The sequence below is a fragment of the Salvelinus alpinus genome, chromosome 29 (assembly GCF_045679555.1).
Source record: "Salvelinus alpinus chromosome 29, SLU_Salpinus.1, whole genome shotgun sequence".
NCBI classification, from domain to species: Eukaryota; Metazoa; Chordata; class Actinopteri; order Salmoniformes; family Salmonidae; genus Salvelinus; species Salvelinus alpinus.
This window is the reverse complement of record NC_092114.1, coordinates 41,344,612-41,360,772: the sequence shown is the minus strand read 5'-3', so window position 1 is coordinate 41,360,772 and position 16,161 is coordinate 41,344,612. Positions and strand designations below refer to the sequence as shown.

At 42.3% G+C, this 16,161-nt stretch overlaps 2 protein-coding genes across 5 annotated transcripts; one reads left to right on the top strand and one right to left on the bottom strand.

Annotated features, from left to right (window-relative positions):
- Nucleotides 1-29: 29 nt before the first annotated feature.
- Nucleotides 30-5,602, bottom strand: LOC139559041 (palmitoyl-protein thioesterase 1-like). Of its 3 annotated transcripts, none has more exons than XM_071374677.1 (10): nt 5,439-5,602; nt 4,617-4,738; nt 3,704-3,813; nt 3,079-3,206; nt 2,730-2,800; nt 2,519-2,621; nt 2,192-2,282; nt 1,929-2,027; nt 1,744-1,815; nt 30-450 (listed from the first exon to the last, which is right to left on the bottom strand). In XM_071374677.1, the coding sequence occupies exons 2-10, from the start codon at nt 4,729-4,731 to the stop codon at nt 328-330; spliced, it is 912 nt and encodes a 303-aa protein (XP_071230778.1). In that variant the 5' UTR covers nt 4,732-4,738; nt 5,439-5,602; the 3' UTR covers nt 30-327. The 3 variants fall into 3 exon arrangements, with proteins under 3 accessions (XP_071230778.1, XP_071230777.1, XP_071230779.1); XM_071374676.1 differs by lacking the exon at nt 5,439-5,602 and adding an exon at nt 5,305-5,416; XM_071374678.1 differs by lacking the exon at nt 5,439-5,602 and adding an exon at nt 5,310-5,414.
- Nucleotides 4,667-16,161, top strand: LOC139559039 (sialin-like). Of its 2 annotated transcripts, XM_071374672.1 has the most exons (13): nt 4,667-4,795; nt 6,086-6,184; nt 6,326-6,499; nt 7,017-7,204; nt 7,602-7,816; nt 8,321-8,554; nt 8,774-8,948; nt 9,687-9,805; nt 13,678-13,839; nt 14,278-14,410; nt 14,946-15,093; nt 15,358-15,448; nt 15,832-16,161. In XM_071374672.1, the coding sequence occupies exons 4-13, from the start codon at nt 7,102-7,104 to the stop codon at nt 15,997-15,999; spliced, it is 1,548 nt and encodes a 515-aa protein (XP_071230773.1). In that variant the 5' UTR covers nt 4,667-4,795; nt 6,086-6,184; nt 6,326-6,499; nt 7,017-7,101; the 3' UTR covers nt 16,000-16,161. The 2 variants fall into 2 exon arrangements, with proteins under 2 accessions (XP_071230773.1, XP_071230774.1); XM_071374673.1 differs by lacking the exons at nt 4,667-4,795; nt 6,086-6,184 and having other exon boundaries at nt 6,362-6,499; nt 7,014-7,204.

The window sequence follows — 16,161 nt, the reverse complement described above, 5'->3', positions numbered from 1 at the left end:
GTTTGTTATTTACCATTACACACACTACCTTAAGTTTTATAACGTACATTTTTATTCCAAAATGGCGCTAAACAAAAATTATCAAATGTAAACTTTAATACACATCCCCCAATTAGACCATCAATGCATCTCTGGGAACCAACTAAGACTAACTTAATTTTCAGTGGTAGTACATTAAATGGGTAAAATCAGGGTTTTAAAAATCATAAGTTGTGCATTAGATTCATCAGCAGGATGGTATGGATATGATAGGAATGCACAGTTGTGCGATAGTGCAATAGTTGTGAGCATGCTAACTTGAGTCAGAGTGTAGATAGCTAGGTGTATTTAGCGCAGGTAAGGCACTAGTTTGGCGTTGAACCACTCCCTGGTGAACTGGAGGTGATCTCCTTCTGTACCCAGGAAATCCAGCTTCCCAGCTGCATCCATCGCTGCCAGTCCAAGACGATCCTGAAAATATATTCAATGTCTCAATACAATATCACATACATTACAATATGAGTTGAATACATGAAAATACTCTACATGGCCAAAAGTATGTGGACACCTGCTAGTCATACATCTCATTCCAAAGTCATGGGCATTAATATGGAGTTCGTCTCCACTTCTGGGAAGGCTTTCTGCTAGATGTTGGAACATTGCTGAAGGGGACTCCATTCGGCCACAAGAGCATTAGTGAGGTTGGGCGATTAGGCCAGGCCCGCAGTCAGTGTTCCAATTCATCCCAAAGGTGTTCGATGGGATTGAGGTCAGGGCTCTGTGCAGGCCAGTCAAGTTCTTCCACACCGATCTCAACAAACCATTTCTGTATGGACCTCGCTTTCTGCACGGGGGCATTGTCATGCTGAAACAGGAAAGGGCCTTCCCCAAACTGTTGCCACAAAGTTGGAAGTACAGAATCGTCTTGAATGTCATTGCATGCTGTAGCATTAAGATTTCCCTTCACTGGAACTAAGGAACCTAGCCCGAACCATGAAAAACAGCCAAAGACCAATATTCCTCCTCCACCAAACTTTACAGTTGGCACTATGCATTGGGGCAGGTAGTGTTCTCCTGGCATCCGCCAAACCCAGATTCACCCATCGCACTGCTAGATGGTGAAGCATGATTCATCACTCCAGAGAATGTGTTTCCTCTGCTCCAGAGTTCAATGGCGGCGCGCTTTACACCACTCCAGACGACGCTTGGCATTGCACATGGTGATCTTAGGCTTGTGTGAGGCTGCTCAGCCATGGAAACCCATTCCATGAAGCTCCCGACAAGCTGATATTGCTTCCCCGGGCAGTTTGGAATTCTGTAGCGAGTGTTGCAACCGATGACAGACGATTGTTACACGGTACATGCTTCAGCACTTGGCGGTCCTGTTCTGTGAACTTGTGTGGCCTACCACTTCGCAGCTGAACTGTTGTTGCTCCTAGACGTTTCCACTTCACAATAACAGCACTTAGAGTTGACCGGGGCAACTTTTGACGCAGAAATTTGACGCCCTGACTTGGTGGAAAGGTGACATCCTATGACGGTGCCACGTTGAAAGTAACTGAGCTCTTTAGGAAGGCCATTCTACTGCCAATGTTTGTCTATGGAGATTGCATGGCGGTGTGCTTGATTTTTTTTTTTGTCAGCAACGGTTGTGGCTGAAATAGCCGAATCCATTCATTTGAAGGGCTGTCCACATACTTTTGTATATACTGTATAGTGTACATGTCTGTGTTTGAAGATGAGTAAACATGATGTGGGTTTTACCTCTTTATAGAGAACACTCTCCTGAAGCGTCTCGGTCTCTTTTGCCTGACCCGTTTTCAGAAAACCAAACCACTATGACAAATAGATTGTATACAAAATACATATTGCCTATTAGCATCAGTAATTACAGTGTAGGAGGAGGACAGTACATCAAGAGAGGTTGTCACAATGTGTCCAGTATTTACCTCAGTGTCAGCTGGATCCACAACACTGTCCTGCAAGAACTTGACCATCACAAACTTGTCCAGCAGCTGGAGGTTCTTCTTGTAAGTCTCGTTCACCACCTGTGGGGTGAAAGGCAGCAGATGAATTTAATGGAATTGAATTGGAATACAGCGATGGAGAGTTCTCAGGAGAATATTAAATATAAACAGCACTGTATGAGCAATCAAATAACAACGTCTGATTCTGAAAATATATACTAACACCATACTAGAGCCATACTAACCCGCTCCTGATTGATATCAGCCAGGAAGAGGCTGTGTTTTTTGTACAGGTCGTCGTTCAGTGGGTCGTGCCAGTACTGTGCCTGCACCAAGCTGATAAAGACACAAGGATTCCAAATGACTCACTGGATAACAACCACACAATACACAAAGCCCTTTCTCTTTGTACCTCGTCTCAAAATGTACAGTAACTATGTCATAACATACTGTTGGATATATACATCTGGATATTGCTGATTCGTCTCAAACATAAGAATTGCACTCTCTGAATGAGTTGAAATATAGTCTACACTCACTGGTTTTGAGTTGTAAATCAATTCTACACTCACTGTTTTTGCACAATATCGGTGTAGGCTCCTGAGTTGAGTTTCTTGCGAATCCAGTCACAGATATGGGAGCTCTCTCCAGGGCATTTAGGGAGACCATACACCCCTGCGAATGTGGAGAATAGGATCATTTCAAAACTGTCAGGAAGTGAATGAAAGACAATGAAAAGAGACAAGGCAAGGGATTATGTCACTGTTGCCATGGTGCCGTTACCTTGTTGTTGTCCCCCAACAGAGATCAGGGTTTTCATTGGAGGAGATGGACAGCGCTGCGCCACTGCCCTCCTGGGGTGGGGGGGTGGGGGGGTGAAAAGGCAAAGAACTGAGAATTACAGCTTCTTGTCTCGTGTATAAAGTACTTTAACCAGGTGATGGGCAACTCTGCAGGCTTTTGTTCCACCTCAGCTCTAAGACACCTGATTTAACTACATTGGTTGAATAAGTGTGCAAGTGTTGGGCTGGAATCGGCACATACTGCAGCTCTAATTCATGTAAAAAAAAAAAAAGCGTTCAAAAAGCATCCTGAGAGGCTTTGTGAGTACGGACCCAGAGACACTACTTACAGGAACTGTCCTCCCTGGGAGAAGCCCATGGCATTGTAGCCATCCTTCAGTTTGGGATCCTGGGCCAGCTGGCTGCACACCATGGACACCTGCTCATTGACATCCATGAAGAAACCATTCTCTGTGTCCTGAGGGGTAGATATGAGGATGTTCATGTTGGGACAGTAACAATGTTGACAAACAGAAACACCACATCTCAACAACAAAAAAGGTCAAGGGTGAGTGATTTTAGCCTGCAAGGGCTGGCATGGATGCAGGCTTTTGCTCCAGCCACACAGTAGGGAAAGGGGATACCTAGTCAGTTGCACAATTGAACGCATTCAACTGAAATGTGTCTTCTGCATTTAATCTCTGAATCAGCGATGTGCAGGGGGTGTCTTAATCGACATCAAATCTGCAGAACGGCAGATTTTTCCACCTTGCTGGCTTGGGGATTCAAACCAGAAACCTTTCAATTACTGGCCCAACACTCTTAACGACTAAGCTACTTGCAGTAATACACCCAATTCTACTTATGAAATTCAATCAAAGCTTTCATTAGTAGAATCAGGCTTGGCTGGAGCAAAGGCAAGCATTCACACCGGTCACCACAGGGTATGGCTGTCCACCACAGATTGGAAAGTACCTGACTGACAGTCTTGCCAATCATTAGTGACAGGACGTCAATTCCAGGGATGGTTTCCTCGATCATCTTCTTTATGGAGCCCATGCTGAGAGGGTTGCAACAGCTGTCTCCTATGTAGACACCGAAACAAGAACCCAGAGTCCCCATATGAAGAGTTTCATTCCAAAATGCTATATATCCATTTTCAGAAATGTTGGTAAATTTGCTTTTGTTGTTTCAAGAAATTATGAAAGAGATTGGTTTTTTCACTATCTAATCATTGCACGGTGTTGTTCAATGACAGACAAATTGTGTTTTTTGCTAAATGTTACATATCCACCTTACTCTCAGAAAAATAAGTAGTACTAGGATTTACACAGTAAAATGTAACAAATAACTTCAATTTTTTTGATAAAGAACTGATACATTTGTGACATATTTGAAAAATATATTTTGGTATTATTCAATACAGTAATATGAGCCTGTATGTAAATCATTTACATTTGACATTTGAGTCATTTAGCAGACGCTCTTATCCAGAGCGACTTACAGTAAGTGCATTCATCTTCAGATAGCTAGGTGAGACAACCACATATCACAGTCAAATTACAGGATACGAACATTCCATTCCAGCTAAACAACGCATATAAAGCATTTTGCAACAACAACAAAAACTATGAATCTAAAAATCTGAGAACTCAAAAGCAATCATTTCTGATGAAAAAACAAAATGTGAAAAATTGATTGATATAGAGTTTTGGGTGGAAAAAAACTACTCATGTACACTAACTGCCATATCATGACTTATCTAAGGGCCACATGCAAATATAGGAAGTGGTCATCAGTTGCTTATTTTGCTACTCTGCCAAACTGAGAAACACCACTGCTGTATGTGAAACATGATGTTGTTGCATTATTCATCTCAAGTGCTTACCCATTCCGTGCCACAGAACCAATGGGAGGGTGGCATTGTCAGATCCATGTACTGGGTTTAGGGCAAGTAACAGTAGTGGACCAGCCCCGAGGAGCAAGCTAAGAAGTGTGGTCATCTTGAACCTTGAAATGAATGTAACGAAGAGGACCAGACAGTTAGTGAACTAACAATAAAACAGTGTGAGTGTGATGTTTTTTGCTGGACATGTGTTCAAATATGTTATTTCAACAGCCTGGCCCTGCCACTTTGTTTTTTAAACTGAGTGATGGGGCTGGGGAAATGTATCTTCTCTCAGATGCATAGACGTAGCAATGAATGCAAGGACTGACAGATTATGCCTTTAAAGCTGCGATTCTTGTTTGGTATGGGGTTTTACGTGTTGTCAAATCATGAAATATGGCTGTGTGAGCTTCACAAGAACAAAACAAAGCCAGAATGAACAACAATTACCCATTTTCCCAAAAGGTCTGACTGAGTCTATGACATCTTTGCATATCATGTGTAACTATGGGGAGGCAGGTAGCCTAGTGGTTAGAGCGTTGGGCTCTAACCACTAGCAACCGCTAGATCAAATCCCCGACAAGGTAAAAATCCGTTATTCTATCCCTGAACAAGACAGTTAACCCACTGTTCCTAGGCCATCATTGTAAATAAGAATTTGCCTAGTTAAATTTAAAAAACTAGCTACCTTACTTTCATAACAAACCAGTTAGGTTTGCTACAGTAGACAACAGCATAGCTTGACAGTTGGCCTTATCTACATTTCTGGCTGGTCGTGTTTCACAGATAAAAACGGAAACTACACAATAAACTGCTACTTACTGTTCAGGAATCACCACCACTGAGCGCAATAACTTGTTACATTACAAACTAATGCAGCCAGGAAGGAACTTGGGAAATAACCATCGATTTCCAAATCATACGGAGCAGCTTGTTACGCAATGTGTAAACTAGCTGCGTTTATCTTGTGCTGTAGACTTAAGGGCAAATTAATATATACAGTCATTGGTGCAAATTCATAAACGCGTCACCGAAGAAAAAAACTTTTTTGGGTCATGTGACTACCGGTTTCTCCGGCTCGTAAACACGCAAATAGATTTTGCACATAGATTTTTGAGTCTATCCATGTGTAATTGGAATTTTATGGTGAACAAAAAGTAGAGCAGTCGTTGATCACATCAATCAAAATCATCTTGGTTTAGTTACAAATTGAGGACATTCTAGTTTTCTGAATTTGAATCTGAATGTGTATTACAGAAAAGGAACAACATAAATATGCTAAGCATTGTGTTAATCACTCCAAACTGAATACATTTTTTATTCACCTTAAATTTCACCTACACCATGTCAAGAGGTATTACATTACGTCATTCTATTCCACCCCCCTCATCAGCTGACCTGCTTAACATACATTCTCTGTTCCTCCAATGGTAACCTGGGAAAGTTTTGTTTGTCTGCACATACACTAGGTTCACATCTGCTTTTGGTCAGTCTGCACAAGTCACAGAGTGGAGGAGAGGCCAAGTCTACTACTTCATTTCATTTAGTGGAAAGACCTATATTCTGAGGTCAGATGTATTGCGTACTATTTGTCCAGCACTAAAAGAAGTAGCTATGAAAAATCATACAAGTCATGTGTCTGTGACTGACTTTACATAGGCCATAACTCACAGTCTGGTATTTGTTTCCCGTCTTGTTTTTGTCTGCAGGGTCAACATGGATAATCCACATCACCAGCTAGCGTAAAACTATTTGGAGCATCATCATCCTCATCATCTGAAGAAGAAGAATGTATATATGATGCTCTCCAGTCCTAGGATCTAGGTCTAGAACCTCAATAACCGCAAGTGAATAACTATCTGGTCCATCCAGTCCAATTTGTGGTAATTGGTCAAACCTTTTTCTCTATCTAAACATTCCTCGATATAAAGAGCAAAACATAATGTTATATACATGTGTGTCTATGTTGGATCTCTTTGACTTGTCAGGTGTTTTGTAATTGTTGCACAATCTCCAATGGATTTCTTTAAAGTCAGTAAGTTGTTGTCGTCTGGCTATTGTAGCTAAGGAACTAAATACTTTTGTCTTGGCATGCTCGGCCAATTACATTGAACACTATAAGGACCATTGGCCTGCCTAGTCATGGTCATTCTCATATCCAAATCAAATCAAATTTGATTGCTCACATACACATATTTAACAGATGTTATTGCGGGTGTAGCGAAATGCTTGTCCAGCCTGTATCTGTAGTCTTGACCCGTCTGTGTGTATGTGTGTGTGTGTGTGTGTGTGTGTGTGTGTGTGCGTGTGTGCGTGTGTGCGTGTGTGCGTGCGTACGTGCATGAGGCTGAATGTCTAGCAATTGTTCATGCTGACTCTTGCTGTTTCTCTATCTAGCAGATTTTCTTAGGACACTATGGTTAGGTGACCTCAGATCACCCTCACTTCATTCCTCTCTCTGGCCGTCACCTGACTTGTGGTTGCAATGGCTCTGCAAAATGGATACTCCATCAACTCCTCCCCACTGGACGAGAGTGGAGATACTACACCCCTACTTAAAAAAGAAGTGGTGGATGTTGATGATTCAGGTGTCTTAACTTGTTTTGGTTGCTCTTTTGCGTAGTCAGCACTCAGCAGCATGGATGTGCTAGTAATGCTTCATTATGTAATGATAATCTTCTGATAGTTGAATGAAGTCATATCAAGTGTTTTGTCAGTATGGGGCATTGATGTCAGTGGGTGACTAAGCGAACATTTGACCTACGTGGAAGTTCGGATTCGACCCCTATGATTTTGCTTATTACATCATAACTAACAGTGAAATAGTGAAATAGTGAAATATGTCATTTAAGTGTCATGTACTCCTCGTTAGCTAGAGTAGATTTACTACTAACACGGTCTAAATAGTCATCTTTAGTCATCTTTAAGTGTTTTCAGATAGACTGTGAGGTGTGATTGGGCACATGTTGTCGTCGTGTCTAACAGTACCTCCACAATGTTGCTCTGCACGCTGCAATCTGGCCATCATGATGTTCTTTGGATTCTCCGTCGTCTACGGTCTCCGTGTCAATCTAAGTGTTGCCATGGTCGCCATGGTCAATGGGACCAAAAGCCAACCATCTCTCAACAGCTCAGGTGGCCATGAGTGCCCAGTTTCCTCCCACGGCAATGGCAGCCAAACCCCAGACCAACCAGATGGGGTAAGTAACAGCTCTTCCAAAGTATCAACTAGACCTATAGTAGTACACTCTACATGCATATTATATCATATATTATAAACTGGGTGGTTCGAGACCTGAATGTTGATTGGCTGACAGCCATCAGACCGTATACCAATGGTATGGCAAAACATTTATTTGACTTATCTAATTACATTGGTAACCAGTTTATAATAGCAATAAGGCACCTCGGAGGTTTGTGATATATGGCCAATATACCACAGCTAAAGGCTGTGTCCAGGCACTCCTCGTTACGTTGCGCATAAGAACAGCCCATAGCCGTAGTATATTGGCCATATACCACCCCCCCCCTCCCCCCCCAGGCCTTATTGCTTAATTATAGCTCATATATTACAGTACATAAATAGGCTTCACACAAACATGATCCATGCATACTGGACATACTGCACATGCGAAGACACTCACAAACTCATACGTAACACTTATGCTCATTTACGTCTCTCTGTCTCTCTCTCTCTCGCTCAGATACCTCTGTATTTGTGGGATTCTCTGACTCAGGGCCTGCTGCTGGGGGCGTTCTTCTTTGGCTACCTGGTGACGCAGATCCCCGGGGGTTACTTGGCCGGACACTTTGGGGGGAGTATCTTCCTGGGGGGAGGGGTGCTGGGCACTGCAGCCCTCACCCTCCTCACCCCCCTGGCAGCGCAGCTAGGACCCTACTGGCTGTTTGGCTTACGGGCACTGGAGGGATTTGGGGAGGTAAGAGGCTTCGTGTGTGCAGAGTAGGGGTCAATCTCATTCTGTCATCAGCAATGAACTGGATTAGCATTTGATTGTATAAACCATCGTATTTATCGTATACATATAGCCATATGGTCATTATTTTCCGTAAAACACCAAGGCATATTGTTCATTTCAGTGCCATAAGAATGGTTCATTTAAATCAGTGTGTATCGCTCTGTGTTTGTATGTCCTCAGGGGGTGACGTTCCCGGCCATGATGGCCATGTGGGCTCGCTGGGCTCCCCCTCTAGAGAGGTCTCGGCTTATGACCCTTTCGGGGTCAGGGGCCAACTTTGGGGCCTTTGTAGCCCTGCCCCTCACTGGCTTCATCTGTCACAGTCTGGGCTGGCCCGCTGTCTTCTACATGTTTGGTGAGAGTTGGATAGCAATTACACCCCTCAAACATAATACATTCATTACACACCTCAAACATAAACATTCATTACACACCGCAAACATAAACATTCATTACACCCCTCAAACATAAACATTCATTACACCCCTCAAACATAAACATTCATTACACCCCTCAAACATAAACATTCATTACACCCCTCAAACATAAACATTCATTACACCCCTCAAACATAAACATTCATTACACACCTCAAACATAAACATTCATTACACCCCTCAAACATAAACATTCATTACACCCCTCAAACATAAACATTCATTACACCCCTCAAACATAAACATTCATTACACACCTCAAACATAAACATTCATTACACACCTCAAACATAAACATTCATTACACACCTCAAACATATACATTCATTACACCCCTCAAACATAAACATTCATTACACACCTCAAACATATACATTCATTACACCCCTCAAACATATACATTCCCCCTACACACAGCATATCTGCATGTCTCTACATACCCACATTTTCAGCTCTTATTTTGTTCTCCTGTGAAGTTTTCACACACATAATACCTTCCAATTTTTTTTTATCATTCACAATTCTTCTCTGCACACTCTCTTGTTCAGCACAAACACTGTACCTGCACAACCTTTTGCTTTGTGAAGATGTTAACAGAATCAGGCTTTTCTCTCACTCCGTCCCTCTGTCTCTCTGTCTCTGTCTCTCATCACCAGGGGGTGCTGGTTGCATTTGGGCAGTGTTCTGGTTCATTCTGGTGTCGGACCAGCCTGGCACTCATCCACGAATCAGCACAAGAGAAAAAGATTACATCATCAACTCCATAGGAAAAGAGGTAACAACAGTCTATCCTTTATGACCCTTTGTCATACATTTTGTAAATCAGTTCACAGTCAATCCCCTTCCTCTCAATTCATTTCGATTTAATTCAAGGGGCTTTATTGGCATGGGAAACATATGTTAACATTGCCAAAGCAAGTGAGGTAGATAATATACAAAAGTGAAATAAACTATAAAAATGAACAGTAAACATTACACTCACAGAAGTTCCAAAAGAATAAAGACATTACAAATGTGGTATTATGTATATATACAGTGTTGTAACAATGTGAAAATGGTTAAAGTACAAAAGGGAAAAGAAATAAACAGAAATATGGGTTGTATTTACAATTGTGTTTGTTCTTCGCTAATTGCCCTTTTCTTGTTGCAACAGGTCACAAATATTGCTGCTGTGATGGCACACTGTTGTATTTCACCCAGTAGATATGGGAGTTTATCAAAATTGGGTTTGTTTTCGAATTCTTTGTGGATCTGTGTAATCTGAGGGAAATATGTGTCTCTAATATGGTCATACATTTGGCAAGAGGTTAGGAAGTGCAGCTCAGTTTCCACCTCATTTTGTGGGCAGTGTGCACATAGCCTGTCTTCTCTTGAGAGCCAGGTCTGCCTACGGCGGCCTTTCTCAATAGCAAGGCTATGCTCACTGAGTCTGTACATAGTCCAAGCTTTCCTTAAGTTTGGGTCAGTCACAGTGGTCAGGTATTCTGCCACTGTGTACTCTCTGTTTGGGCCAAATAGCATTCTAGTTTGCTCAGTTTTTTTGTTAATTCTTTCAAATGTGTCAAGTAATTTGCTTTTTGTTTTCTCATGATTTGGTCGAGTCTAATTGTGTTGATGTCCTGGGGCTCTGTGGGGTCTGTTTGTGTTTGTGAACAGAGCCTTAGGACCAGCTTGCTTAGGGGACTCTTCTCCAGGTTCATCTCTCTGTAGGTGATGGCTTTGTTATGGAAGTTTTGGGAATCGCTTCCTTTTAGGTGGTTGTATAATTTAACGTCTCTTTTCTGGATTTTGATCATTAGCGGGTATCGGCCTAATTCTGCTCTGCATGCATTATTTGGTGTTTTGCGTTGTAAACTGGGGATATTTTTGCAGAATTCTGCATGCAGAGTCTCAATTTGGTGTTTGTCCCATTTTGTGAATTCTTGGTTGGTGAGCGGACCCCAGACCTCACAACCATAAAGGGCAATGGGTTCTATAACTGATTCAAGTATTTTTAGCCAGATCCTAATTGGTATGTCAAATTTTATGTTCCTTTTGATGGCATAGAATGCCCTTCTTGCCTTGTCTCTCAGATTGTTCACAGCTTTGTGGAAGTTACCTGTGGCGCTGATGTTTAGGCCAAGGAATGTATAGTTTTTTGTGTGCTCTAGGGCAATGGTGTCTAGATGGAATTTGTATTTGTGGTCCTGGTGACTGGACCTTTTTTGGAACACCCTTATTTTGGTCTTACTGAGAATTACTGTCATGGCCCAGGTCTGGCAGAATCTGTGCAGAAGATCTAGGTGCTGCTGTAGGCCCTCCTTGGTTGGTGACAGAAGCATCAGATCATCAGCAAACAGTAGACATTTGACTTCAGATTCTAGTAGGGTGAGGCCGGGTGCTGCAGACTATTCAAGTGCCCTCGCCAATTCGTTGATATATATGTTGAAGAGGGTGGGGCTTAAGCTGCATCCCTGTCTCACCCCACGGCCCTGTGGGAAGAAATGTGTTCGTTTTTTTGCCTATTTTAACCGCACACTTGTTTGTGTATATGGATTTTATAATGTCATATGTTTTTCCCCCAACACCACTTTCCATCAATTTGTATAGCAGACTCTCATGCCAAATTGAGTCAAAGGCTTTTTTGAAATCAACAAAGCATGAGAAGACTTTGCCTTTGTTTCGGTTTGTTTGTTTATTAGGGTGTGCAGGGTGAATACATGGTCTGTCATACGATAATTTGGTAAAAATCCAATTTGACATTTGCTCAGTACATTGTTTTCACTGAGGAAATGTACGAGTCTGCTGTTAATGATAATGCAGAGGATTTTCCCAAGGTTGCTGTTGACGCATATCCCACAGAAGTTATTGGGGTCAAATTTGTCTCCACTTTTGTGGATTGGGGTGATCAGTCCTTGGTTCCAAATATTGGGGAAGATGCCAGATGCCATGACGTTAATGTCACGGCCTTTGAAAGAACTGGACCAAGGTGCAGCGTGGTGAGCGTACATTTTCTTTTATTTAGGTGAATACTCCGACAAAACAATAAACTCTACAAAACAAACCGTGAAGCTAAAGGCTATGTGCCATAAACAAAGTCAACTTCCCACAAAGACAGGTGGGAAAAAGGGCTACCTAAGTATGGTTCTCAATCAGAGACAACAATAGACAGCTGTCCCTGATTGAGAACCCTACCCGGCCAAAACATAGAAATACAAATAATAGAACATAGAATACCCACCCCAACTCACACCCTGACCAAACCAAAATAGAGACATAAAAAGGATCTCTAAGGTCAGGGCGTGACAGTTAAAGAGTTTTAGTACAGCCAATTGGAATTTGTTGTCTGTATATTTGATCATTTTATTGAGGATACCATCAACACCACAGGCTTTTTTGGGTTGGGGGGTTTTTATTTTATCTTGTAGTTCATTCAAGGTAATTGGAGAATCCAGTGGGTTCTGGTAGTCTTTAATAGTTGATTCTAAGATTTGTATTTGATCATGTATATGTTTTTGCTGTTTGTTCTTTGTTAGAGCCAAAAAGATTGGAGAAGTGGTTTACCCATTTTCCCAGAAGTGGTTAGAGTCTATGGATTCTTCAATTACATTGAGCTGATTTCTGACGTGCTGTTCCTTCTTTATCCGTAGTGTATTTCTGTATTGTTTTAATGATTCACCATAGTGAAGGCGTAGACTCAGGTTTTCTGGGTCTTTATGTTTTTGGTTGAACAGGTTTCTCAATTTCTTTCTTAAGTTTTTGCATTCTTCATCAAACCATTTGTCATTGTTGTTCATTTTCTTCGGTTTTCTGCTTGACATTTTTAGATTTGATAGGGAAGCTGAGAGGTCAAATATACTGTTTAAGATTTTCTACTGCCAGGTTTACACCTTCACTATTACAGTGGAACGTTTTGTCCAGGAAGTTGTCTAAAAGGGATTGAATTTGTTGTTGTCTAACTGATTTTTGGTAGGTTTCCACGCTACATTCCTTCCATATATAGCATTTCTTAATATTACTCAGTTCCTTTGGCTTTGATGCCTCATGATTGACTATTGCTCTGTTCAAGTAGACTGTAATTTTGCTGTGATCTGATAGGTGTGTCAGTGGGCTGCCTGTGAACGCTCTGAGAGACTCTGGGTTGTACTACTGCCAAGAGATGAGCTATAGGTGTACCTACCATACCTCGAAGCCTACCATTGACTATGTACATACCCAGCATGCGACAGAGCTGCAGGAGTTGCGACCCGTTTTTGTTGGTTATGTTGTCATAGTTGTGCCTAGGGGGGGCATATGGGGGAGGGAATGCTGTCACCTCCAGGCAGGTGTTTGTCCCCCTGTGTGCTGAGGGTGTCAGGTTCTTGTCCGGTTCGGGCATTTAGGTTGCAACAGACTAGTACATGTCCCTGGGCCTGGAAATGATTGATTTCCCCCTCCAGGATGGAGAAGCTGTCTTCATTAAAGTATGGGGATTCTAGTGGGGGGAAATACTGTAGGTAGCACACAGGAGGATATTTTTATCTGTCAAGATAATTTCCTTTTGAATTCCTAGCCAAATGTAAAATGTTCCTGTTTTGACTAATTTAATGGAGTGAGTTAGGTCTGCTCTATACCAAATTAGCATACCCCCTCTCTCCTCTCTCGCTCTCTCTCTGGCTCCTAACCCAGGGTGGTGCCCATGGCTGGTCAGTGCCTTTGTTACCCATGATGCTCTCTGTTCCCCTGTGGGCCATCATAGTGTCTCAGATGTGTGCCAACTGGGGTAACTGCATTCTGCTCACCTCACTACCCACCTACATGGACACGGTGCTTCACTTTGACCTCCGACAGGTGAGACCCAAAGAAATCGTACATTAAGTCATACATCATTGATATATATGGACATATGATTTCTATGGATGACGCCTTTAAGAGGAGAGCGACAGAGTGAGACGCTCAATTCCATAGTGCTGTAAAGGCCAGATAGGTGTAAGAAATATGGTAAGAGCTCCACCTGGTGGTATTAGGCTCTGTAGGCAGGTGGTAGGACTAGAGAATGACTAAGATATCATGGTGTACAGGGATAGAACAGGAGTCTCGAGACTTGAATCATGTTCGGTTGTAACCTAGGCCTACACCGTGCTGCTGTAGCATTGCTGTAATAAAACATTGGTGAAAGTGATGCCATGTTATCGGGATATTTCATTCCTGCAATGCAGTTGCAATCCTTTCTGTTGTTGTTTTTGTTGTCGGTTAATATTGTCTATTTCTTTCTGACTGTCTATATAGAATGCCTTTCTCTCAGCTCTGCCCTATCTGGGTGGCTGGACCTTCTCAGTGATATCAGGTGTAGTAGCAGACAGCCTCCTGGAGAAGGAGCTGTTGAGTGTCACAGCGGTCCGCAAGATCTTCACTATCACAGGCAAGGAGGGGACTTTTATTTTGAAAGGAACTGGTCTTGGTTACTTATGGACTTTACCAGATGTTTGATTGATTGACTGGTAAAACATGCAACAGTTTTTTCGGGATTCTTTGGATGCTATTTCATGCAGTGGATATTTTAGTTTGTTGTAATATGTTTTGTAACAAAATATGAACTAATAGAGTATTACATTTGAGTTATTTAGAAGACGCTCTAATCCAGACCGATTTACAGTTAGAGTATCACATAAACTGTATACATGTGTTGTTGTTAATTGTGTGAATGGCCATACCTATGTGTTTCTATTAAGTGCAGCGTTTGTACATTGACCATGTATATTGACGTCACAGGAGGCTGCTGAGGGGAGGACGGCTCATAATAATGGCCGGAACGGAACAAATGGAATGGCATCAAACACCTGGAAACCATGTAGTATTTGAGCTCCTTCTACTAATTGCCATGAGCCCGTTCTCCCCAATTAAGGAGCCATCAACCTCCTGTGATTGATGTATATTGTTGACCGCTCGTCCCCCAGGTCTGCTGCTGCCTGCAGCCTTCCTGGTTGCTGTGGGCTACTCCGGCTGCAGTGGTGTGTTGGCAGTGACCTTCCTCACCCTCTCTTCAACTGTAGGAGGCACCAGTGCAGCCGGGGTCTTCATCAACCAGATAGACATTGCTCCACGGTGGGTGTTTAATCGATTTGAGAGGTCGCCACTTCACTTGTTTCTCTTCACGTCTCTCCCTACTCACCAGTCTTTTCTGGCATATTTTGGACCTTCACTGAACTTTCTCTCTCTTGCACTCATTCTATCACACTCTAAGTCACTGAAGACTGAAGAAGTCACTCACGTACTCACTGCTTTTCACTGCTTTTGGATGTTTGGAGTTTGGGATGTTTGGATGTTTGAATGTATTTGAACCTCTATTTTTCTCTCTCTCTTCCTCAGGTATGCGGGGGTGCTTTTCGGAATCACCAACACTTTCGGGACTATCCCAGGTGTGGTCGCTCCAATCGTCACGGGTTACCTCACCAAAGATGTAAGCTTTCTGGTGACATTTCCTTCATAATCAAATGTATTCATTCTGTACTACTTTTAGAAATAATTTAATATTTGTAATATATCTACTTAAATACTGTAAAATTATTACACCATGGCTGCGTTGACACAGGCAGCACAATTCTGATAGTTAAAAAAAAAATCTGGTATTTTGACCAAACAGATCAGCTCTGGAAAAGAGCTGATGTGAAAAGATCTGATGTGATTGGTCAAAAGACCAATTAGTGGAAGAAACATCAGAATTGGGCTGCTTGACGCAAGGAGTATGCAATTGAGAACTTCCCAATGGCTCATTTCTAAAAGTTACTGCACTCTTGAAGACTGTTATACATACGACCATGTCCCCCCTCCCTCCTGGAACAGCAATCCCTGGCGGGATGGAGGAGTGTGTTCTGTCTGTCGGCCGGGATCAGCGCCGTAGGAGCTTTCATCTTCACCTTGTTTGGGTCCGGGGAGGTCCAGAAATGGGCCCTGGTAGAGGAGGATCAGGAACAGGCAGAAACAAAGAGAGACAGGTTAATCCCTACATGACAGACAGACAAGACCTAAAGCAGGGTTCCCCAACTGATGGCCCACGGTGGTTTTATTTGGCACCCCATGTTTTCTGAGCAAAAAATGTATAAAACAATACTATTCTTATTTTTTACATTTTCATTGTTGGACATAAACAAATATAAAAACATCAGGAAATCA

Bases quoted from the DNA above. Each gene is read 5' to 3' on its own strand.
- LOC139559041 (XM_071374676.1), bottom strand. The intron at 3,814-4,616 runs GTAAGCACTTGA...GTGTCTACATAG, and splicing joins GGTTCTGTGGCACGGAATGG to GAGACAGCTGTTGCAACCCT. The intron at 1,816-1,928 runs GTAAATACTGGA...TATTTGTCATAG, and splicing joins TGGATCCAGCTGACACTGAG to TGGTTTGGTTTTCTGAAAAC.
- LOC139559039 (XM_071374672.1), top strand. From the start codon at position 7,102: ATGGCTCTGCAAAATGGATACTCCATCAACTCCTCCCCACTGGACGAG. The intron at 7,205-7,601 runs GTGTCTTAACTT...CGTGTCTAACAG, and splicing joins GGTGGATGTTGATGATTCAG to TACCTCCACAATGTTGCTCT. The intron at 9,806-13,677 runs GTAACAACAGTC...CTCCTAACCCAG, and splicing joins TCAACTCCATAGGAAAAGAG to GGTGGTGCCCATGGCTGGTC.